General features: G+C 37.1%; 4 protein-coding genes across 4 annotated transcripts; 2 read left to right on the forward strand and 2 right to left on the reverse strand.

The window, feature by feature from the left end:
• The first annotated feature begins 336 nt into the window (after positions 1–336).
• LOC109054674 (zinc finger protein 287-like) lies at positions 337–8837 on the forward strand. The gene is made up of 2 exons (XM_019071908.2): positions 337–662; positions 3600–8837. Exon 2 carries the CDS (start codon positions 3680–3682, stop codon positions 7295–7297), a length of 3618 nt encoding a protein of 1205 aa, XP_018927453.2. The 5' UTR covers positions 337–662; positions 3600–3679; the 3' UTR covers positions 7298–8837.
• Positions 8838–14098: 5261 nt separating this feature from the next.
• On the forward strand, positions 14099–23490 carry LOC109097277 (zinc finger protein 420-like). Its single transcript, XM_042772482.1, has 3 exons — positions 14099–14229; positions 15361–17996; positions 22578–23490. The coding sequence occupies exons 2-3, from the start codon at positions 15412–15414 to the stop codon at positions 22870–22872; spliced, it is 2880 nt and encodes a 959-aa protein (XP_042628416.1). The 5' UTR covers positions 14099–14229; positions 15361–15411; the 3' UTR covers positions 22873–23490.
• Positions 18833–21394, reverse strand: prss1 (serine protease 1). Its single transcript, XM_042772484.1, has 5 exons — positions 21270–21394; positions 20934–21093; positions 19417–19670; positions 19174–19310; positions 18833–19068 (listed from the first exon to the last, which is right to left on the reverse strand). Exons 1-5 carry the CDS (start codon positions 21307–21309, stop codon positions 18919–18921), a joined length of 741 nt encoding a protein of 246 aa, XP_042628418.1. The 5' UTR covers positions 21310–21394; the 3' UTR covers positions 18833–18918.
• On the reverse strand, positions 23414–25432 carry LOC109097175 (trypsin-3). The gene is made up of 5 exons (XM_042772483.1): positions 25289–25432; positions 24955–25114; positions 23998–24251; positions 23755–23891; positions 23414–23649 (listed from the first exon to the last, which is right to left on the reverse strand). The coding sequence occupies exons 1-5, from the start codon at positions 25326–25328 to the stop codon at positions 23500–23502; spliced, it is 741 nt and encodes a 246-aa protein (XP_042628417.1). The 5' UTR covers positions 25329–25432; the 3' UTR covers positions 23414–23499.
• Between the last annotated feature and the right edge of the window lie 148 nt (positions 25433–25580).

Consider the following 25580-nt stretch of genomic DNA (forward strand, 5'->3'; position numbering starts at 1 on the left):
AGTCTGGGATCAGTAAGATTTAACATAACCATTTTATATTTTAATATACTTTAAAATATAATTTATTCCTGGGAAGCAAAGCTGAATATTCAACATCATTACTCCAGTCTTCAGTGTCATAGGATCCTTCAGAAATCCTTCTAATATGCTGATTTATTATCAGTGCTGGAAACAGTTGTGCTGCTTAATATTTTTTGAGACCTATGATATTTTTTCAGGATATATATATAATAGGCCTGTGTGTGTGTCCCTTATTATGTCCCTTATTTTTCTATGAAAAACCACGATTTTCATTTTATGAAGTTGGCAACCCCAACTTGTGCTGCAGTTCTAATCCATGGATGCTTTTTCCCGCCAGTTCTTCGGTCCAGTCACGTGAATGAAAGCTATGAATTAGTAATATCTGTATTTAATGAGAAAGGTGAAGGTCTGTTTCTGGGGGTAAATCGGACCGGTCCCTCACACCAGTTGATGGCGGTGTATTTAAGCCTTACATGTGAGGAATGGGAGTGAGCGCTCAGATATACTGCCCTCTATAGTGAACGGCGGGAATTACACATCTCTACAGAAACTGGGTGCAAAATATATACCGCTACTCCGATTGAAAATAAATAACTTATTTTATTAAAATCATGCAAGTTTGCAAATTGTACTTTCCCAAGGTGAGTGCAAGCTAGTAACTGTTTGAGGTACTTGTTATGGTTCGTTTTTATTTCGTGCATACACAGCCCTTATAGTTGCTGTTTTTGTCATTCAGGTCCCTTGTGCAGCACGCGAATGACATGTTCCGCATGCACTGTATCCCCCCAAGAAGAATTAGCTACAGAGCGCGTTTGATTTTGTAAAGAGGTGTAATTGAGCGTTGAAATGTTGCGGACTGATTGTATAGTTCTATCTGTGTTTATCAGAAGAGCATGCTAAATCTGCAGCATCCATTGCAATGCTTGTCATTAGCATTTGTTAGATTATTCACGCTTTTTTTATACTTTCGACTAAAACTAAATGACGATTAGTCTGCAGATTACCCTGGTTTTGCGTTTTAATTGATGTGAAACGGCGTTTATTTAAACATTTTAGTGAAGTGCAACGGTAAGTGGCCAGGCCTATCAAAATCGGTAAGCATGAGCAGGCTTGCTTTTTTCTGCCTCGGTTGTTGCTAAATTTGAAACGTAGGCTGTGTATAAGGAATACTTGAACTCAACTTAAAAACGAAAGCTGTGCAGCAGTTTTAGAAAACAGCTGGAGAAATGAGTTGTCTCATTTAAATATGCATGAACTCACTGACAGTTGTATGTGATTGGTTGCATGCGGTAGGTGATTTGGAAAGATTTCCGCTTTTTAACCAAGTATATAACTATAATTACGGTTGCCAAGTTTTTAGAAAGCTTATCTTTGTATAAAAGATGGTTTTACACAAATTAAAAAGTACTTAAAATAAATTCCAGATTAAAGATGCTTTTAAACATATGATTACGTTCCCCTAATGTCATATCAAGAAATGTTCAGTATTTAAACATCACATTTGTTATGTTTTTGTTTAAATAATAATAATATTAATAACAAAAATGTAAAACAATTCATTGTGTTACTGTATTGAATATTGTGCTTTACTGTATACATTTATTCTGTATACACATATATTTTAATTTCATGCGTCCTAGAAAATAGTGAAGAGTTTGTTTTTGACGCTAGTTTATTAATGTTTTTTTTTTTTTTTTATTTGTTTTGTGCATATTTATAAAATTGGTAAGTAGTTTGTTTTTTTGATTTTTTTTTAATTTTTTAAATTTTTTTCTTTTGTTTTGAAACATCACTGAACTCATAGGCAGTGTTAGGTGTAATTAATTACAGTAATTTAATTACTTTACCCTTGAAAAAGTAAAGTAATGGATTACTCTCAATTTTTTATTTACTTCTAAATACTGTCCCAGATAGCACACGTACATCTGCAAGATGTTTGTTAAAGATCGCTTCATACGGAAAGCATCTGCTATGTACAAACATCTGATAGACGTCTTTAAGATGTCCGTTTTACATACATTCTAAATCATAAACCTCTTAAAGACATCTTCTAAACATCTATTTGACATCTGATGGGAAACGTCCTATAGCCTAGATGTATTGCTGATGAGCAAACACTCAGATGTAAATGCAGACATCTCCGTGATGTACGTGATATCAGGGGTAGATTATAGAACTATTCAATATTAAATAATAGTAGATTTACCATCAAAATGTAACCTCTAATGTTAAAATTTATGTTTTTACTGTAACCTTCTCTTATTAAATACTTTGGTTAGTTCATGAATAATTTATGGAATTATATATATATATAAAAAAATTTTTATTAAAAGAGCAGTTTCATATCTGTACTCCTATTGTTTAAGGTTGAAGATGATATGGGATTTTAAAAGTAATTAGTAGTAAGTGTGCAATTCTTTTTTACTTTTTAGAATAACTTACCTGACAGTGCTCTTAGTAGGGCTGCTCGATTATGGCAAAAATCTTAATCACAATAATTTTTGTCAATATTGTAATCACAATTATTTAACACGATTATGAGTGGGCCACATGACCAAAACTTTATATGAGTGATTTATTTAAAGATAGCGATATATATCAAATATATATTTTCTGTAAATAAGGTCGCTATGACATCTATTTTCGAGAAATTTAGAGAAATTTCACATTTCTCAATACCACAGCAGAATACTAGGATAACTAATATTAGTAAAAAAAATAGTTATTGAAAATAATTAAATGGTCATTAACTGTGTTTATAAGTTTTCATGCAGTATTCAGCTAACAGCCTACTACAGAAATTGAATGTAAAATAAAACAGAATACTATTCTTCACTGTAAGAATTCAACTTCCTTTGTTTCTAATTAAAGCTACAAAAGTCCTTCAGTCAAGAGCAGTGATTGATTTTTTTTCTTTGTCTTTTGTTGTTTGATTAATGTTAAGCACACAGTTAGCAGCAGGAATATTAACCTGCTGCCACTTTAAGAGATCCAAGATCCAATTTACTGTTACACATGTATTTTCATTCTCCTGTTTACGTTCACTTATTACATGCGCGATGAGGGTTCATGTGAATAATCAACAAGTGCCGCATTAAACACCGTTTAGGCACGCACCTTAAGCTAAAAGTTGACTTTACACGTTTGTGTTCTGTTCCGTCTCTGAGTGCATGCACAAAAAGCCTCTTGAGGAACAGTGCAAGTTCTCTTTCGTGCTTTTAAAAACATGAATAAATCTAATAAACTTTAATAAATAAATCATGTCCCATTTTGCGAAAGTCATGTTACAAGATTTTACTGATTTGCATGTGAAATTGGGCTTTCATGGAGGAGCAAAAGTGCACAGCTGGGAAGGGGGCAGAATGATGTGAAATATTTGTTTTATCTCGATTATTGTATTTTAATAATCGTTGGAGGCAAAAATGTAAACTGTATTTTGATTAATTGCACAGCTCTAGCTCATAGGGCCCTAAACATTACATCATATGTAAATATAACATTTTATGATTTATTTCTGAATTGAAAACATTTGAACTCATTCTATGCCACTAATGTTGTTTGTTTGCTTTCTTTTTTAGGCGATACTAAAAAATAACAAAGACATTGGTATCATTTATTAAATTTAACATTGGCAGAGGAATCATCTGGAGCCTACAAAATGCTTGGACTTCAAGAAACAAGTTCTACTGGAAGTCCTAAAACATACAGCTGTGTGGCATGCTCAGCTACTTTTCATAGTTTGGCATCACTCCTGGTACACCAACCGTCTCATGCAAGTGAAATCTCTCAACAGCCAGAATCAGCACTACCTACTTGTGTCAGCTGTGGAAGCTTATTTGCGAGCAAAGATCTCCTTGAAAAACACCACTGTATAATGTTGCCCACTCCAGCATCTCCAGCCCTCACCTACATATGTGGCTGTGGCCAGGAGTTTAGTGGTTTTACAGCTCTTGAGGACCATAAAAAACAACATGGTTCAGAAAACAAGGTCAAATCAAATTTGGAGAGTATTCCAGTTGTGCCAGATGGCAAAACAGACTCCAGCCATCCTGTCTCAGACCAAGTTTTTCACAATCTATCACCATCCCATTTAAATGAAAAATCCCTTTCACAAGCTCCACCTCCTACTTCAAATACTGACATCAAGGAGAATGAATCCACTGCAGATGTGGAAAGCAACACCTTGAAGCCATCTGAATCCCACCCTGTGACCGAAGAGCAAGTGCAATTACCTGAGAAGGACAGTGATGCTTTAAAAACCTCCAACGTGGTAAACCATTCTGTGGAAGACCATGAGAAATCACCAGAATCTGGCGAAGATTCAGCTGCATTTAATAAAAAATCAATCCTGAAGATGCTAGCATCTGCCTACATGAGTCATAGACAACCCATCCAAATTAAACAGAGGAACTTGCCCCCCAGAAAAGCTTCACCGAGAGCACCCATGCAACCTGCGATCACCATGATGATATCAAAACCCAAACCACTGGAGAATCAATCAAAGGTGAAAAAAGACACAGTGGTCAGTGTGAAAACTGGAAAAATGTTGCCTAAAAAGGGCAAGATTATATCTGTGACACAAACTCTGTGTCCTGTGGTGGTTCTTGAGACTCGGCAAAAACTTTTTGGCCGGGACAACGTGGAAGGCAGACATCAGTGCAGACTCTGCCGTAGGGTTTTCCAGGACATAGACACCTTGATAATGCATCATGCCCTGCATAAAAAAGAAAGAGTTAAATTTTGTCTTTGTTGTCAACAATTTGTGATAACTATAATCTCTGTCCCCGAAAGCCATGTCTGCTCTGATGGATTTTCTAGAAACCATCAACCTTTGATGGGAAAAATGTCTCTGAAACCAATCAACCCTACAGCTCAAGAGGCAGAAAAAATTTTCTACTGTTCTTTATGCAAGCGTGGTTACAGACGGATGCGCAGCCTCAAAAAGCACAACTGTCCATGTAAAGCTTCTCTGAAATCCTCGGCCACTCCAGGGACCTGCGGTAATGTCAAACTCCAAAACTTGGAGGCATGCAATAGAGCTGTCCCAAACTCAAGAAATAATCAAATGTCAACACAACATAAAAATATTGGAATAGGCACAGAGCTGATAAAGACTGAGGAACAAAACATAGAACTTCCTATTGGCAAGAAAGATCAGATTGGGTTGAAGATGCTGCTCAAGGATCAGTTGAATCCCACAGAAACCCTTGAGTCCATCTTTGCCAGTGTTTCTAACTCAAAACCAACTGAATCAACTGAAAACTCTGTTGGAGTACCAGCCGACATGGTTGGAATAAAACAAGAGGAAAGAGATAAACTGGTTGAAAAGCAGTGGACCATGCCTTTGGATGATGCTGAAATTGATGTACTAATAGATGTGGATCAAAAGGACTCGGATGAGGATGATTTGACAGACGTGGCTAGAGACGACTGTGATGAAGGTGAGGATGTTGTCATCGTAGAGCCTCGTGAGGACAAGGAAATGTCAGCTGTACCTGGTAATGGCTTTCAGGTGCATGTGACTAATAAAGGCTTAAAGCGGTTTGTTTGCAATGGGTGCCAGAGAAGCTATTCCCGCCTATTTACTCTAAAGGAGCACCTGAAGATTTGCGGGACAAGAAAGTTAAAGCCGCAAAATGTTACATCATCTAATATAATTGGGCCAATTAAAAGCTTTCCATGTCCTCATTGTGGTAAGTTCTTTAGCCGCAAAGACAATATGAATAGCCATCGAAAGAAGTGCCATGCAACAAACACTAATTCCGCAGTAAGTAACAGAACTGTAGAGTTTAAAACACCTGTAGCTCAGGAAAACTTATTCGTCCTGTCACCATCTACAGAAAACCAAGCAGTCCGACAAGAAAGCACTCAGAATACTAGCAGTAACAGAAACTGGGGGATTATGTCACTTCCATCTGTGCTTCCAAGAAGAGTGACGTGTGAATGCGGAGCCTCGTTCACGTGTCCACGACTTCTCTTCGAACATCTGCAACAGCATGCGCAGGAGTCCTATATTTGTCCACACTGTGGTGAGAACTTGCAGTCGTGGATGGACTTCGAGGCACATCAGCAATTGCACAACCAATCTCAAAGCTCTACAAGTGAGCAAAGAGCTTCCCAGCAACAACCTCATTCATCTTCCCAAGCGTTACCATCACACGCTCCGACTCGGCCGCAACTGTCTTCAGGTTTTTCTGAGCATAACATAAAAGCACAACCGCCTGCACTCTTGGCACCTCAACATTTGAACCAGAGGCCATTTCCTGAGACATTGACTTGCCATAAATGCAAAAAGAACTTCAGCCTTCGCAGTTCCTTGTCAAGACACATACGGTTGCGTTGTACTGGCGATACTGCAGGTCAGAAGAAACACACCTGCTCTCGTTGTGGTACAACATTCCAAAGCCCATTGATGCTTAAAGTTCACATTCAAAGCAATACCTGTAAACCTGCATTTAAACCGATTAGGTGCCCGGTGTGTGTGCGTTGGTTCAGTTGTCTAGATGGGCTCAAGAGACACCTGGTCTCACACAGCAGGCAATCCATCTTGACATGTTCGATTTGTGACCAGAACTTTCCAACTCCTCAGGCACTCGAGGAGCATAAAAGAAATGTTCATAGAATTAACAGCAGAATGATGCCAGTGGAGAATGCACAGGAACAGTTGCACCAAGCAGGTGTACAAACCAATCCATCTACTCTATTTCAATGTCACATCTGCCTTCGCAATTATCCAAAGCTTCAATCCCTGAAGGATCACTTGAGGAAAGTTCATCGCCCTAAACAGCCTAAACAAACTAATCTAGGAACCGTGGAACCAGTCCGTTCTGGACCGTTTCAGTGTCAGATATGTGACCGCTCCTATCCTAACATAAAATCCTTGAAAAACCACAGAAGAAGAGTGCATCACATTGTGGGTGGTGTGTTTCTGCCATCAAAGGGAGTTGAGCAAAACATCACTCCCAATCAGTTTCAGTGTCACATTTGCCCACGCAGCTATCCAGATGAAAAGTCCCTCCGAAACCACAGAAGGAGGGTCCATCATATAGTGGAAGGTCTTCAGCTGTCGAGGGGAATCACTCAACACAATCTATACAAGTGTCAAATTTGCCAGCGCAGCTATCCTGACGTAGTGTCCCTTAAAAATCATAGGAGGAGGGTTCATCGCATATTAGGGCCAGTGCCTGAAACTACACCACTACCACCACCACCACCAACAACAACATATAATGACACAGAAGATGCTCTAGAGCAAAAACCGATACCTTTCCTGTGAACGGTGTCCATGCATTCCTAAAAGGTGGATCTGCTGCTTGCATTTATTGCTGTGTATGCAATCAAAATGTTGAAATGTTGAAAAAGAAGTCATAAGGCAGCACCTGTTAAGTAGATCTATAGCATTATAGAAAAAAAATTAATAGCTAAAAAAAATTATATCTGGGCATGTATTCACAAAACATCTTAAGGCTAAAAGTAGCTCATAACAGAAGAGAATTTAGAAGAGAATGTTTAAAATAATGTCAATCCTAAATTTAGGACTTCTAAACTTTTGCTTTAAGAGTATTTTACAAAGCGTTTTAGCTCTAAAACTAGCTCCTAAATCTGTGAAATGTTAGGAATAGTGAAGAGGACTCCTAAGTCACTAAGATCAAACCACAAATTATCCTAAAATGGCTGTTGCCGGCAATCCGTCTCTGAATTTAAACATTTTAGAAACATCTGATGAGAATGACTTTTTAAAAAGGTATCGCCTTTGGTTTTGAAGGTTATCCCAACTCTAAATTTTCCTTTGATTATACCCTTGTTTTTGTTAACCAGTTGGGTAAGAAGTAACAGCTGGGCCCGTATGTATAGAACTTCTCAGAAACTCTCTTAAGAATAGTCTTAAGGTTTGACTTAAGTGTCAAAAAATTATTAGTAAAAAGTAGGACTTTTCTAAGAGTAGGAGACTTGTATAAAGAAGCTAAAAGAAACTTTCAGTAAAGTCTAAGACTGATTCTTAAGTGTTGACTGAGGTGACACTTAAGTGTTGTGAACTAAGAACTACAATGATGTCAACACAAAATGGCTGACCTCAACCTCTAAATCAGCCAATAGTGAGCCTGCTCATGTAAAGTCACAGCAGCACAACACCAATCATTTAATGTAACTACAATAAAATCATTTAATTAAGGCACTGAAATATTTTAATATTTAAATGTTGTTGTTGTTTTTTTTTAAACTTCACATTGTGCAAAATTATCACAAATTATTACTGATGCTTCATTTTCTATTGGTATGTCTCCTCGTTTACAGTTGGAGCAATGATGTGAACATGAATTCCATCAGTGGCTCCAACAACTCCAGGAAAGCCCACAATCCTCAAAAAAGTGGCTTGTTTTTGCAATATGTTTTGGCAGTCAGTTGGAAAGTTAATTCACTGCCATATAGTAGTGGCCAAAAGTGAGGTCCGGCCTAGGAAATTGGACATCTTCACCCTTAATTAAAATAATTAAGGGTGCGGTCATATTTTTTGGCATGCTGTCATACAAAGAAATTATGAACACATACAAAAACAAGAGGACCAATGAAATAATAATTTATATTGTAGTCAGTGTGCCAGTGTTGCCAATTTAGTGAAGTCTAGCAATAAAATCTATTTCTTGGACAAACCTTATGTACATTCCGAGACGCTCCCATGACGTCATAAAGGCGAGTTCACTGATCTATATAAATATAAATATAGATCAGTGAACTCGCATTTAGGAGATCATCTAGCAACATTAAATGACCAGTTTTAGCTACTTTCAATTGCAAGCAGTTGGCAACACTGGTCAGAGTCTTTATATATATATATATATATATATATATATATTTATATATATATATATATATATACGCATCACTTTTGGCCACTGTTGTGTTTGGTGGGGTTAGTGCCACAATATGTTAGACCCTGCTTACTGTGTCATCACCAGTGCATTGCTGCATTTTTCAAATTTTCCAGCCAAAAAAATGAATTACTACTTTCATTTCTGCAGTTAGAGCAGTGACTTATAGAATGGAAGAGGTTATTAAATTTCTTACTTTGTCAGTTACAAAAACAAATTGACAATCAAGTTTGTATCATTTTATCAACTCCATATCTTCATATAACTCCAATATGTGATATCTTCGTTGGGGAGTGTTTGTCTCCTCTTTTTTTGCTGCCGTCTTGTTACTCCCAGCTAGGTTAGGAGACCTCTCCAGCTCTCTTAAATAATTTAGGAGCTGAGTCCTAGTCTTAACACTTAGGAACCTTTATGAATCACACTTATTGTTAAGTTAAGGAATAAGAGTAAAATTACGCCATTCTTTGAATTTTGACACACTTAAGACTAAACTTTTACTCTGAGCGGCTTTATACATATGGCCCTGTTCTGGCATCCAGGTTTTTTGTTTGTTTGTTTGTTTGTTTGTTTGTTTTTTTACATTTGCATGTATTACTATCAGCCATGATTATTCTACTCAAGATTCTTCTACTCACATTCACTAATTGTTTACGAGAAGCATACATGTAAGAGGCTGACAATTAGCTGAACATATACTTGTTTAATTAGTGACAGCCTGCATTTTAAAATCTTTAGTTGAATGTGGCAACATTTTTATTTTTTAAACCTTTATATATGGCAACATCGTGCTCTACAACAGTGGTTCCCAACCATGTTCCTGGAGGCCCCGCAAAGCTGCATGTTTTCCATGTCACCTTAATCAAACAAACCTGATTCAAAACATCAGCTCATTAGTAGAGACTCCAAGACCTGAATTGGGTGTGTCAGACTAAGGAGAGATGCAAAATGTGCAGTGTTGGGGGGCCTCCAGGAACGTGGTTGGGAACCACTGCTCTACAATATTTCTATGAATTAATCTCTGACAGAGACCCCTTCCCTATCAGCCAATCACTGTGTGTATAGTTAGTAAGTATGCTGACATCATCCACAGCAACAAGGTCAGCCTCGCCCTTAATCTTACTTTAAGACTTCTCTCTATTTGTTAGTAAAAGTTTGTCTCAGCAGCTTTGTGAATAGGTTTTAAGCGAAAACTCTTAGCTAAAAACTTTTACTGCTATTTAGGAGAACTCTTAGTGGTAAGATAAAATGTTTTGTGAATACGGGCCCAGATCAGTAGTCTAACAGTGTTTTGTTGTTGTTGTTGTTTGTTTGTTTTTTGTCTTGTTAATATCATTGTTCAGCTTCCTCTGTATTTCATTGATGTTGCCTTAATTTAATTCATCTACTGAATACAGATTTTTTTTTTCAATACAAATAGAAAGATTTTTGGTGAATGCACTGTATAAATGTAAAATAGAACAGTTGATGGCTGTTTTTAAGGTAGCCAATGTGTATTGTTAGTGAACTGTAAATACATTTTGATGTAAACATCCTACATTGCCTCAATAAACACAATAGTGACACCTTTCCAAGTCTCCCGTAGACCAATAACAGGTGAGGTCCTGCACACGTTCATTTAAGATTAAAGTTTGAGTGTGTTATACTGTGCTTAATGTTGCTAGTAATAGTAAAACTGGCAGGACAAATCTAAATGATGAAGATTGATTTGGTGAGCTGATTAAGTACTGATGGAGGACTGAACGAATAAATGGATTAATTGCTAAAGGCATGAAGCTTAGTCAAACAAATTAAATTAAATTTGCATCTGATACAAAGCCTTGGGAGGGACACAAAAATGTCAGAATTGTCTTTCAACTATCATATGTGGTAGGAGTTCTGTAGTGCTTGTGTAAAGATTATTTTGGCAACTGTTTACAAGTTTCTATATGTTAAAGTAATTAATGCAATAGCAAACATGAAAAACAATGAACAATATTTTTACATTTTGCAAGGATAATATTAATTTATATGTACTGGTACATTTTTAACACAAATAAGTGTAAATTAATATTGGTTCATAATATGTATTAGGAACAAACAATTAACTGATCAATAGTAGGCTATTTATAATTTTACATTAACTTTAATATATTATGTAAATATTGTTCATTGTTAGTTTGTGATGCCTTTTAATGAATCAACATGATGCTCATTTCTGTGTAAATGTAATACAGCATCACATCAGCCCTAATCTTCCTGTTGTCTTGACATGCACAGTCAGTTTAATGGCTTATCATTTATGGTTTCATATTTTTCATTTATAAATTCATACTTTCATGTATAATTTCATATTTGATTTTAAGCAATTTCTGCAGTTGTAATTTTTGTTTAACTTGTGCAGTGTCAAAACACTTTGTTTTCTGAAACATTTTAATGTATCTTTTAACTGTAAATAAAACCTATTAAAATTCATACCCATACCCAGCCTTTATATGCAATTGATGGTATGACATACATTATATGTTGCGCGTTAAATGCAGTCAACTAGAATGAATTAACATTTATTTATTTGCAAATTAGGTGATTGCCTTCACACAGCCACACATCCAGAAAGAGATTGTGTCGAAGAGGCTTTTATTGGGAAACAGAAAAGGAAACGCTGTTTGAGAGGTACAAGAATAAATATAAATACGGGGAAGGAATCGGCAATAGATCTTACTTTAGTATCTAACTCTCTAGCTGGTGTTAGTAAATGGGAAGTTTGGACAAGTGATACAGTAGTGTGACGTGACATTCAGCCAAGTATGGTGACCCATACTCAGAATTTGTGCTCTGCATTTAACCCATCCGAAGTGCACACACACACAGAGCAGTGAACACACACACACACTGTGAACACACACCCGGAGCAGTGGGCAGCCATTTTTATGCTGTGGCGCCCGGGGAGCAGTTGGGGGTTCGATGCCTTGCTCAAGGGCACCTAAGTCATGGTATTGAAGGTGGAGAGAGAAATTGCACATGCACTCCCCCCACCCACAATTCCTGCCGGCCCGAGACTCGAACTCACAACCCTTCGATTGGGAGTTCGACTCTCTAACCATTAGGCCACGACTGATCATTACCCAGTCGTCTGTTCAATTGAAGAAAGAGAGGAAATAAGATCAAGTGATGGAAATCCAAAATGGATATTTGGAAAAGCAGATTGGGACACGTTTCAGAAACTGAGTGAGGAAGCAATTACAGTGGTTGATTTATCTGATGATATAGACACAATGAACAATCAGATTACATCACCAATTATAATGGCAGCAGACGGTTCCATTCCAAAGAGTAAAAATAGGAAAGAGAGAAAACTGGTACCATGGTGGACAGAGGAATGTCAGGCAGTGAGGAATAGGAATAAAGCATTCAGATTAGTCAAAAGAACCCACAATATGCAGCATTTGATACAGTACAAGAAAGCTCATGCTAGTGAGAAGAACAGTATGTCAGGCTAAGAGGGCTAGTTGGAGGAATTTTTGCGATGGAATAGGAAGAACAACACCAGTGGGAGAGGTATGGGGAATGATAAAGATAAAGAGTTTTTAATTGGATAAAATATTTCTTGTTTGAAAGGAATATCCAAGTAAGAATAGGATCAGAATGGTCAGACCAATATACTGTAGAAAATGGTACACCTCAAGGTAGTGTGGTAAGCCCACTACTATTCATAATAATGATAAATGATATATTTTTAAAGGTACCAGCTGATATAGGTAGGTCTCTTTTTGCAGACGATGGAGCCCTGTGGAAGAGAGGGAGAAATATGGAGTATGTAGTTAGGTAAGTGCAAGGAGCTTTAGATAAGGTGGTGGAATGGGGGAGTTAATGGGGGTGTAGATTCTCAGTGGAAAAAACACAAAGTGTTTTCTTTACAAATAAAAGAACTGATGAAAGACTGAAAATAAGGATGTATGGAAAAGAAATAGAAAGAGTTGGAACATTTAAGTTTCTGGGGGTGCTTTTTGATTCCCGGTTAACATGGGCAGAACATATTAGAAGCGTAAAGGAGAAAAGTGATAAATGTAATGAGATGCTTGACTGGTAGAGAATGGGGTGCAAGTTGCCAATCTTTGAATATCATTTATATGGCCTTGATTAGATCTACGATGGACTATGGTAGTATAGTGTATACATCAGCAGCTAGATCTCATTTAAAAAAAAATTGGATGTAATTCAGTCTCAGGCATTGCAAGTGTGTAGTGGAGCTTTTAAGACGTCGCCTGTCTCAGCTATACAGGTAGAGCTAGGAGAAATGCCACTGGAAGTAAGAAAGAAGCATCTGATAGCAAACTACTGGGTTAATTTGCAGGGGCACAATGACTTGCATCCCACAAAATAAGTGCTGAAGGAGTGCTGGATGAAAGAGAGTAGTAAAAAGGACAACTTTGGTCATATAGGGAACAAAATAGCAAAAGATCTTGGGGTGATTGATATGAAAATGAGTTCTGCAATAGTACATTCAGTCATGGCCCCATGGAAATGTCCGGAGGTAGACTGGCATCTGTTAGAGATTAAAAGGAAAAAGAAGAATGTGCTGATTTGGTTGGGGTGTTTAATGATCATGTTACAGAAGTATATAAAAACTATACTCAAATCTTTACTGATGGTACTAAGAACCCGGAGACAGGAGTAACAGGAATTGGTGTGGTGGTTCCAGCAAGAGGAAGAGAAGTCAACAGAAGAACATCTAACAGTTTAGCAGTATATACAGTGGAGATGGTGGCAATTTTAGTTGCATTACGTCGGGTGGGAAAAACGAAAATAGACAAAGTTGTAATATGCTCAGATTCAGCTTCAGTCTTAGTAAGTTTAATGTCTTTCCATTCAAAAAGTCGACAAGTAATACTTTATAAAATTCTCTACTCCGTTACAAGAATAACAAACCTGGGAGGACAAGTTACATTTTTATGAGTCCCAGCGCACATAGGAGTGAAAGGGAATGAAAGAGTGGACATGGTTGCAAAGAAGGCCTTAAAGAAGGAAAATGTAGAAATGCAAATAAGAATCAGTAAAGCAGAGGTGAATTGAATAATATGGATATAGAAATGAAAAATGTTGGGGTGGGAAAGGAAAAAAAAAGGGTTTTTTTGTTTGGTTATCCTTTTTCGCCTCACTTGTCCCCCTCAACCACTAATTTATAGTAGAAATAACTTTCTTACGATCCACACTCCGGAACAGAAGGGGGCGGTAATGCACCAATAAGATGGATACCAACCGCCATTAAAAAAAAAGAAAAGAAGAGGAAGAAGAAGAAGAAACGCCGTTTGTTTAGCCCTAAACCGTAGTTCATTGGTGCTAAAAAGAAAGAGCATGAAAGGTTGGTGTATACTGCCTAGCTTTGGTTTGCTTTTTTTCCTCATGTACTTTCTAAAAGATAAAGGCAGGATCTAATTTAATGCAGTCGAGCAATCAATGGGCAATTTTGCATAAGTGGTTTTCTTAAAATATACGTTTTGAGGTTTTGAAATGATGATTATATAGGTCCAGTGTCGGGTAGCGTTGAATTAACCCACAATCACGTTAATCCTGTTATGTATAAATACGCTCATTTCGCTTTTCAGAATAAACTCGTTCTTAAAGGACAGGTTGTGCTGTGTTGATAGATGCAGTGCTGACTTTAACAGAGCATGCATAAAGCAGTACAGAAAACGTGCATTGTTGATGGCAGGAACGGCCTATGCAGACGCGTGCAGAGCGCCATCACTCTGTGCCACTATCTACTGCGGCACGGGAAAAATATATATTTTTACCCGAGCTGAAGTGCGTTTGCAGTCTGAATTGAACACCATGAAATCAAACTACTGGATAAGAACTAACAAATACAGAGGCAATGAATGGAGAACACTTCTCTGTGTTTCTTCCTTTTTTTCTTTTTTTTTTTTCTTTGTGGTTAGATTCAATAACGAATGACTCGTATGAACCGGTTCTTTGAATGAACCACTGGCGGAATGATAGAAACATGTGAAACAAACGCATCTATAAAAAAAATAATCATGAAGTATTCAGCTACTCATTATTATTTTTAAAATTCTCAATTTGGGTATTACTGACAATATGCATTTATGGATATTTTAATATAAATAATCAAAAATCATAATACAGCGATACTATTTCACCCCGATACAAATTTTTGTAACGTTACATGGGGTAAAAGCTTTTTAAAAAATATACCAATAAAGTCAAAATCATGTGGCAATAAATGTAAATCTACATCAGCCATGCTTACATTATGATCACATATATGAAAATATTCTTTTGTAAAACTGTTTTGTATGTTTATCTTGTTGCTGTTTATTGTTATGTACTTTCACAATTATGTACTACACCTATCTATATTAATACATTAATCTCTCCACTTGGATAACAGGTGAAGCAGCTGCTTAGCATTAGATGCAATGTATCTTATAAGAGGTTGTCTTATCTTTGATTCTTTTTTCCTTCTGTTTAGTTTTAGCTTGAGTTGGGGGAAACTCAGGCACCAGCAGGCAATTCGCACATCATGCTTGAAGAAGAGGCCAAGAATCAAGAAACCAACTCTGATGAGGCCGATACCAAGGAACAATCAGTGAAGAGAGGAATGGGGGAATTCATTTCAAAAGGTCTGGCATTAAGCTCCCAGAACAGAAGTGTGGAGGAACCATCACCTGTAGCCACTAATGTCCTACCCAACTCCTTGCCCTGTTATGCTGAGGAAAAAGAGAGAGAAAAAGGCTCCTGTGAAGCAGATGTAGATACATTTCCACAGCAATTAAACTCTGATTTTACCCCTGTCAACAAGGCTGATATGGATGCACAGAAAAATTCTCATGGTCTTTCCAGCACCACAGATAATGAACCAAAATCGCTGCTGCTTAATGATGAATTAAATGAACCACAAATCAACACTCAGATGTCTGTTACAACAGATGAAATCTCAAGTAGTCAGTCTGACAGGAAGTACTCAACTGTCCAAACATCTGATGAAGCTGTCTGTGATACATCCTGCCCTAATAAAAGTAATAGCCAATGTGAAGAATATTCTGACAAAGGAATCCATAAGGACACTGCAGATGTGAAAGTTTCTGACACTGAAAAACAAGGACCCTTGCCTTCTGACAAATTAAACGAAAAAAATGTAACACTGGATGACGCCTTTGTAGATTATTTACCTGAGAGAAAACAGGAGGCAAATTCAGAGAATAATAACCAAATACCTTCGACCGATGCCAATGCTGAGGCAAGCAGTATGGAAATCACAGAAGGCAAACATGGATATCCTTCCTTTTCTCGCGGACGGCCACGCAAAGAAAAACGGATTATCAAATGTGAACATTGCGGACGCCCTTTCAATCATTCCTCTGCGTATATTATTCATCTGCGTGTCCACACAGGTGAGAAGCCCTTCACCTGCCAGGATTGTGGCAAAGCCTTCGCTCAACTCTCCAACCTTCGATCCCACAGCAAAGTCCATAAATCCAAAAGAAGGAAACATGCACACAGACACCAAGATAGAGCCACACCTGAGAAAACTGTGGATGAGAACAAAGTAATCATGACTGACAAACTGGAAAGTGACTGTCATAGTAATCAAATCACCCCTAAAAGGAGGAGGGGGCGAAGAAGAGGGAAAGGGAAACCCCATACATGTCCGATCTGTGGCAAAGTCTTTTGCTACAAGTCTGTCCTCAATACCCATCTTCGTATTCACAGTGGAGAAAAACCATACTCTTGTAAGGTGTGTGGCAAATCATTTACTCAAGCGTGCACTGCACGTGTCCATGAGAAAGTACATTGGTCCATTAGACCTTTCTTATGTTCAAGATGTGGTAAGGGATTTTCTCAGATTGGGCCATTAAAAGTGCACACTTGTGAGGGTAAAAAACACCCACATGCCACCTTGAAAGATATGGAATTTGAAGGTGTTATCCGCTTCAGGTGTCACCTTTGCAAAAAGTGCTTTGGCACCAGAGATGAGTATGATTTACATTTGCAAGGTCACACTGATACCCAGCGTTACAGTTGTGACCGCTGCAAGCAGACGTTTAGCCTTCTCTCAGAGCTACATACTCACAACAAGCATTGCATTTCCATGCGGCTTACAAAAGCAAAGTCTTCTGGTTACAGTTCCCCTCACAGACTACAACCCAAAAACTCCTTGAAAAGGAGAACTCCTCAAAGAGTGTGGAGTGCAAGTCCAGTAAAATCTTCTCCAAAAGATTTTTCCATTCCGAGGAAGCTCAAAAAATGCTCCTCTTTACTTGCTTGCCCACTTCAGGTCATGGCCACCACTGATTATGACTCTCAGAATAACCTCTATTCAGTCAGTCAGCCGATCAAATCCAGCTATTTCGTAACTCAACTGAACAGTACTCACCAGAAATCAGATCCAAGAAAGTACTTCTGCCCACAATGTGGACGAATGTTCCAGCACATAGGAAGGCTGAGAGCCCATATGCTCACTCATTCACGGGGTCAAAGCTTTAAATGTATTGATTGCAACAGGATGTTTAAAAACTGGAACAAATTTTGGATTCATCAGCGGCTGCATAGACAGAAAAGAGGGCGCTTTTTTTGTCCCAAGTGCGGTCAAGGGTTTCGATTTGTGGGACTGTACAATGAACATCTGCGGAAGCATCCAGAACTTAATGCTCACGCTTGTCCCTTCTGTCCTCACACATTCTCAAATGCGCAAAAGTTGAAAAATCACCAGCAAGAGTGGCACCACTCAACTATGCCCTTTATTTGTGATATTTGCGGAAAAGGTTTTGAAAGTGCAAATATTCTTAAGCGACATGGAGTTGTTCACTGCTCAAATGATCCGATGGAGGCGCATTACACCATTGATCCGCATTCCACTGTGCATCCTTACGAATGCGGTACATGCAGTGCCAGTTTTGAGAACTTGGACTTGCTTTTCCACCATCAACTCTGTCACAAGCCTGTAGATAAAGGCTCAATAGCAATGAAAGGCCAGCTACTTATGACTGAGGAACATCGATCTCACCATCTCCAGCATCAACGCTATGATTACAGCATTTATGATAATCAGATGCAAGAGAAGCCCCTCTCATTCCCCCATTCAAATGGAGGAGAAATGCCTCGTCGGTTGTCACACTTTAGTCCCCCAACCTTACATCCATCACAAAAGCCAAAACGAAGCACTGAAGCCCCAAGCACCACCAGAACTAATTCTCAGAGTAATGAGAGGCAACTGGTTGAAAAACACACTAAGGACAGTTTTTCAGGAGTTGAAGAATTAAATGGTATAAGACAGTCACCGTCCATATTGAAGACAGAAGACAAAACCGGTGACTTAATTTGCTCTGAATGTAATGCTTGTTTTTCCAACCTTATAGAACTGCATGGACATTACCTGGAGCATGCCAGAGGCGAAATATAAATGTTCTGTAAATGTTCTCTTTTTTCAGTGAGTGTGTGATGAACATTTGTATGAGAATCACATACTTCTGAAACTTTTGAAAATGTTTAGTGTTTATGAATATTTGTTTTTCATGTAATATCAACATAACTATAATGTGCTGACACCCAATTTTGTTAGTATATATATAATTCAAATAGAAATTTCCTGTTGTTGACAGTATTGTTTTATTTAGCTATCCTGTTGTTGAGTTAGATATCTGTTAGTGTTGGTGCTGTAATTGAAATTTTATTGGAAGATGTTGTTGTTAACAGATTAAACATCTTGTCTGACATTGCTCAAGTCTGATTCGTTAAATGAAAATTGTCAAGGATGTTCAAAGATGGCATTAGGATATTTTTCCCCAAAAATACTGTCATTTAGCAAAGAGGTTTTAATATTTCACCACATACTACTTGTATAACGGGTCAGATTGTAACTAAATTAATGGTGTTTAATTAATAGGGAAACATTTCTCATAGAACTTATGTTTATATAAAAAATTACGAATAATACTGTGAAACAATGTTTGTACTTAAATTTTTATTTTGGTTTGCCAAATGATATAGAAACATGCCATGATTATGGCTTCAAAAAATCTGTGGGAGCTCAGTTGGAGTTCATGGTGTTTCTGATCCAGGTGGTGAAGTTGCAGACCTTGGCATAGACCCCAGGTTTGTTCTTCTGGGCACAGCCGTAACCCCAGGACACAATACCCTGCAGCTGGTTGTTGCACACCACTGGGCCACCAGAGTCACCCTGCAAAGCAGAAGTGTTTCAGATAAGTCAGTTATTGCCTTCAAAACAAAAGGATGTTTATATCTATTAGCATGACATTAACGCTGTAAATAGCAGTGATCTTACCTGGCAGGAGTCCTTGCCTCCCTCCATAAAGCCAGCACAGAACATGTTGGAGGAGATCTGACCAGGGTAGGCATTTCTGCAGGTAGTGTCACTCAGGATAGGAGCCCACAGGCACATCAGGCGGCTGGGGTAGTTGCCTAAGAAAACATTAAGTGCCTACTAGGTGAGTTTGCATGTGTTCACTGTCTTATTCTAAGATTGCCTAATGATTCATGCAGAAAGTGTTATGCATGAAGTACGCACTTCCGGAGGCGCTCATGTTTCCCCATCCAGAGATCAGGCAGTTGGTACCAGCTGAAGCACAGCTTGAAGGCAGAGAAACGGTCTGAACGTAGCTGTTCAGAGTGGCGGTGCTGGCCAGCTTGATCAGCATGACGTCATTGTCCAGAGTATTGCTGTTGTAACTGGGGTGTCTAATGACCGTTTCGGAGTTGATGAACTGCTCGGTGCCCTCAGTGGTGTCAATGTTGTGCTCACCCAGACGCACCTGGACACGTCTGAGAATAGAGATAAGTAAGTTAAATTACTTTTAACATCTTTCTGCATTTAATTTTTATTCAACTTAAGAAAATGTGTGTGCACTTTGTTGGCTGAAACTGTGATTTCTAATACTTATGTGCCTCTTATTAGATTTATTTTTGAAAGGTAATTTCTAGATACGTATGTTAAAATCTTGACTACAATAAAGCTACTGAACATTTCTATCCCAACAGCAGGGCATATTGTCACACTGTGTACACTACTATTCAAACGTTTGCAGTCAGAAAGCTGAATTTTAAGCAGCTGTTACTCCAGTCTTCAGAAATAATTTTAATATCTTGATTTGGTGCTCAAGAAACATTGTTATTATTGTCAATTTTCAAAACAGTTGTGCTGCTTAATATTTTTGTGGGAACTTTTTTTTTTCAGGATTCTTTGGTGAATAGGACGTTCAGAATAACAGCATTTATTTGAAATAGAAATCTATTGGAACATAATCAGTCTTTTTTTATGTATGTATAATACTGTCTTTTTATATATATATATATGTGACCCTGGACCACAAAGGCTTATGAGTCAATTTTTCGAAATTGAGATTTATACAACATCTGGAAGCAGAATAAATAAGCTTTCCATTGATGTATGGTTTGTTATCATAGGACAATATTTGGCCGAGATACAACTATTTGAACATCTGGAATCTGAGGGTGCAAAAAAAATCTAAATACTGAGAAAATCACCTTTGAAGTTGTCCAAATGAAGTTCTTAACAATGCATATTTTTGTAAAAAAAAAAAAAAAAAAAAAAAAATTAATTTACAAAATATCTTCATGAAACATGATCTTAACTTAATATCCTAATGATTTTTGACATAAAAGAAAAATCTATAATTTTGACCCATACAATGTATTTTTGGCTATTGCTACAAATATACCCCAGGGTCATATATGTGTAATACATCATTGCTTAATAAATTTATTTTACTTCAAACATTTGAATGTAGTGGGAACAGAGAAAATTTAAAGGGATAAAAAAGCACAGAACAATTTATAACATAAAATGTTAAAAGTAACAGAAAATACCTATCTTCTTTTATTAAATAGTAAAAATCATTAAACAAAAATATTCATTCAATTCTAAAGAACTTTGTGCAACTGAATTCAAAACCTTAGTTACTGAGATATAATTATTTTGACAACTTCCCCATGTGACAAATAGTTCCAGTCTTCCCGATATATATGCACATGCCAAAAAACAAAACAAAAACAAATTTCACTTACGACTTGTAACAGTGAGCAGCAGACACAACCCAGCGGTTGCTGATCAGAGAGCCACCGCAAAAGTGGTAGCCACTGTTCAGGGAAACCTGGTACTGAACACCATTCTTAGTACACTCAAATCCACCAACGATCTTATCATCCTCATCCAGAGGAGCGGCGTCTGGGAAAACATACGTATTTTACAAAAATAATTGAACAGAGCAGTAACCACTTGGAATTAAAATAGATTCAAAGTATATTCTGCAGTACATGATGCATTTCTGTTTAGAAAGCCCCTAAAACCTTAAGAAATCTGTATTAATTCCAGTCTAAATTTTCCCTGCCCCGTATACTTACAAGCCACAGCAAACAGAGCCAGAAGAATGAAAGCCTTCATGTTGAAGCTGTTAAGTGGTGTGTTCTGAAGCTTTTAAGACCCACCTTTTATACTCTGTCCACTCCACAGCTCTAGATAACTTTCAAGGACATACACAAACATTTGGTTCCTTACATAAGCAAGAAGTGTGTGACTGTAGCATGTGCTTTAATGTACAGATGTTCTTTCTAGCACGTTACTGCAAATCATTTTTGTATTGTTATGAAAAAAAAACTATTCACAAATCATTAGTTTATGGATGTTTCTTATTATTTTGTTATTTGCAGCAATTATTTGAAAGGGAAAAAGTTTGGTTACATAATTGTCATGAGAAGTAAATATTAATGTGTTCTTTAAAGAAAAATTTTCTTGTTAAAGCATGTTTAGGCACTAATAAAAACTTTTATTTATTTGTTTATTTATTTATTTATCATTTTTTCATGACAAGCTCTTGAATTTTGAAGATAAGGCACTTAATTGTAATCAGATTTAAGTCTTGACTATGTTACATGAGTTGAAATTACATTGTAATGTAATTGTCTGTACAGTCTATGGTTTCACTTTAAAAAGTTATTATTTTTAAACAAAGTGATGCAAAAAAGCCAATTTTTTTCAAACTGTAGACAAGATTTCAAGTTGCACTAATGTGAGACATGAACAGGTTTCATTGAAAGTGGGCACTGATGAATATCTCTTTGTGACATTACATTATTTCCCCTTGATTATTAAAAAAAAAGTTGTGAAATCTTGGCTGATAGTAACCATGTTTTCCATGGTAAGGCTTTTACTAAAACCGTAGGAAATCTAAGGTTAATCTAGTTTTTTTTTTAACCCTTTGAGGCATGGTGTCAGCTACACTGGACAGATCTTTAAAATTCATTTCTAAGCATTGTTACAATTAAAATTCAAATTACCTTTCACCCTTTTTCATAATTCTATATGACTGCCCTCTTAATATTTCTTAGTTTACTTATGAATATTCATGTACATTTATTTACTTTAAAAAAATCAATTTAAACAAATTAATGAACATTTATGTGTGATTTATATACATAAATTCAACGTGGTTAAGGAAAGTAAGGTACCAGGTACCTCTAGAATATCTATCACCTTGTGTTCTAGGAGATACAGACAGCTAATGACACTTTTATTAAGATATTGTTAATTATTTATACTGGACATCACATTGCATTGAAACATGAAAGACGTCACTTTTAAAATTCATATTTTAAAAAGTTATGGCCACCCAGTGAACAATTAAATGTTCACTGGGTGGCCATACTTTAGTGGTTGTCACACTTTAGTCCCTCAACCTTACATCCATCACAAAAGCCAAAACGAAACACTGAAGCCCCAAGCACCACCAGAACTAATTCTCAGAGTAATGAGAGGCAACTGGTTGAAAGACACACTAAGGACAGTTTTTCAGCAGTTGAAGAATTAAATGGTGTAAGACAGTCACCGTCCATATTGAAGACAGAAGACAAAACTGGTGACTTAATTTGCTCTGAATGTAATGCTTGTTTTTCCAACCTTATAGAACTGCATGGACATTACCTGGAGCATGCCAGAGGCGAAATATAAATGTTCTGTAAATGTTCTCTTTTTTCAGTGAGTGTGTGATGAACATTTGTATGAGAATCACATACTTCTGAAACTTTTGAAAATGTTTAGTGTGTATGAATATTTGTTTTTCATGTAATATCAACATCACTATAATGTGCTGACACCCAATTGTGTTAGTATATATATAATTCAAATAGAAATTTCCTGTTGTTGACAGTATTGTTTTATTTAGCTATCCTGTTGTTGAGTTAGATATCTGTTAGTGTTGGTGCTGTAATTGAAATTTTATTGGAAGATGTTGTTGTTAACAGATTAAACATCTTGTCTGACATTGCTCAAGTCTTATTCGTTAAATGAAAATTGTCAAGGATGTTCAAAGATGGCATTACGATATTTTTCCCCAAAAATACTGTCATTTAGCAAAGAGCTTTTAATATTTCACCACATACTACTTGTATAACGGGTCAGATTGTAACTAAATTAATGGTGTTTAATTAATAGAGAAACATTCCTCATAGAACTTCTGTTTATATAAAAAATTACAAATAATACTGTGAAACAATGTTTGTACTTAAATTTTTATTTTGGTTTGCCAAATGATATAGAAACATGCCATGATTATGGCTTCAAAAAATCTGTGGGAGCTCAGTTGGAGTTCATGGTGTTTCTGATCCAGGTGGTGAAGTTGCAGACCTTGGCATAGACACCAGGTTTGTTCTTCTGGGCACAGCCGTAACCCCAGGACACAATACCCTGCAGCTGGTTGTTGCACACCACTGGGCCACCAGAGTCACCCTGCAAAGCAGAAGTGTTTCAGATAAGTCAATAATTGCCTTCAAAACAAAAGGATGTTTATATCTATTAGCATGACATTAACGCTGTAAATAGCAGTGATCTTACCTGGCAGGAGTCCTTGCCTCCCTCCATAAAGCCAGCACAGAACATGTTGGAGGAGATCTGACCAGGGTAGGCATTTCTGCAGGAAGTGTCACTCAGGATAGGAGCCCACAGGCACATCAGGCGGCTGGGGTAGTTGCCTAAGAAAACATCAAGTGTCTACTAGGTGAGTTTGCATGTGTTCACTGTCTTATTCTAAGATTGCCTAATGATTCATGCAGAAAGTGTTATGCATGAAGTACGCACTTCCGGAGGCGCTCATGTTTCCCCATCCAGAGATCAGGCAGTTGGTACCAGCTGAAGCACAGCTTGAAGGCAGAGAAACGGTCTGAACGTAGCTGTTCAGAGTGGCGGTGCTGGCCAGCTTGATCAGCATGATGTCATTGTCCAGAGTATTGCTGTTGTAACTGGGGTGTCTAATGACCGTTTCGGAGTTGATGAACTGCTCGGTGCCCTCAGTGGTGTCAATGTTGTGCTCACCCAGACGCACCTGGACACGTCTGAGAATAGAGATAAGTAAGTTAAATTACTTTTAACATCTTTCTGCATTTAATTTTTATTCAACTTAAGAAAATGTGTGTGCACTTTGTTGGCTGAAACTGTGATTTCTAATACTTATGTGCCTCTTATTAGATTTATTTTGAAAGGTAATTTCTAGATACATATGTTAAAATCTTGACTACAATAAAGCTACTGAACATTTATATCCCAACAGCAGGGCATATTGTCACACTGTGTACACTACTATTCAAACGTTTGCAGTCAGAAAGCTGAATTTTAAGCAGCTGTTACTCCAGTCTTCAGAAATAATTTTAATATCTTGATTTGGTGCTCAAGAAACACGTTATTATTGTCAATTTTCAAAACAGTTGTGCTGCTTAATATTTTTGTGGGAACTTTTTTTTTTCAGGATTCTTTGGTGAATAGAACGTTCAGAATAACAGCATTTATTTGAAATAGAAATCTATTGGAACATAATCAGTCTTTTTTTATGTATGTATAATACTGTCTTTTTATTATATAGTAAAAATCATTAAACAAAAATATTCATTCAATTCTAAAGAACTTTGTGCAACTGAATTCAAAACCTTATAGTTACTGAGATATAATTATTTTGACAACTTCCCCATGTGACAAATAGTTCCAGTCTTCCCGATATATATGCACATGCCAAAAAACAAAACAAAAACAAATTTCACTTACGACTTGTAACAGTGAGCAGCAGACACAACCCAGCGGTTGCTGATCAGAGAGCCACCGCAAAAGTGGTAGCCACTGTTCAGGGAAACCTGGTACTGAACACCATTCTTAGTACACTCAAATCCACCAACGATCTTATCATCCTCATCCAGAGGAGCGGCGTCTGGGAAAACACGTATTTTACAAAAATAATTGAACAGAGCAGTAACCACTTGGAATTAAAATAGATTCAAAGTATATTCTGCTGTACATGATGCATTTCTGTTTAGAAAGCCCCTAAAACCTTAAGTGATCTGTATTAATTCCAGTCTAAATTTTCCCTGCCCCGTATACTTACAAGCCACAGCAAACAGAGCCAGAAGAATGAAAGCCTTCATGTTGAAGCTGTTAAGTGGTGTGTTCTGAAGCTTTTAAGACCCACCTTTTATACTCTGTCCACTCCACAGCTCTAGATAACTTTCAAGGACATATACAAACATTTGGTTCCTTACATAAGCAAGAAGTGTGTGACTGTAGCATGTGCTTTAATGTACAGATGTTCTTTCTAGCACGTTACTGCAAATCATTTTTGTATTGTTATGAAAAAAAAAACTATATTCACAAATCATTACTTTATGGATGTTTCTTAT

Source organism: Cyprinus carpio, chromosome A16, assembly GCF_018340385.1.
Source record: "Cyprinus carpio isolate SPL01 chromosome A16, ASM1834038v1, whole genome shotgun sequence".
In the NCBI taxonomy this organism is placed as follows: domain Eukaryota; kingdom Metazoa; phylum Chordata; class Actinopteri; order Cypriniformes; family Cyprinidae; genus Cyprinus; species Cyprinus carpio.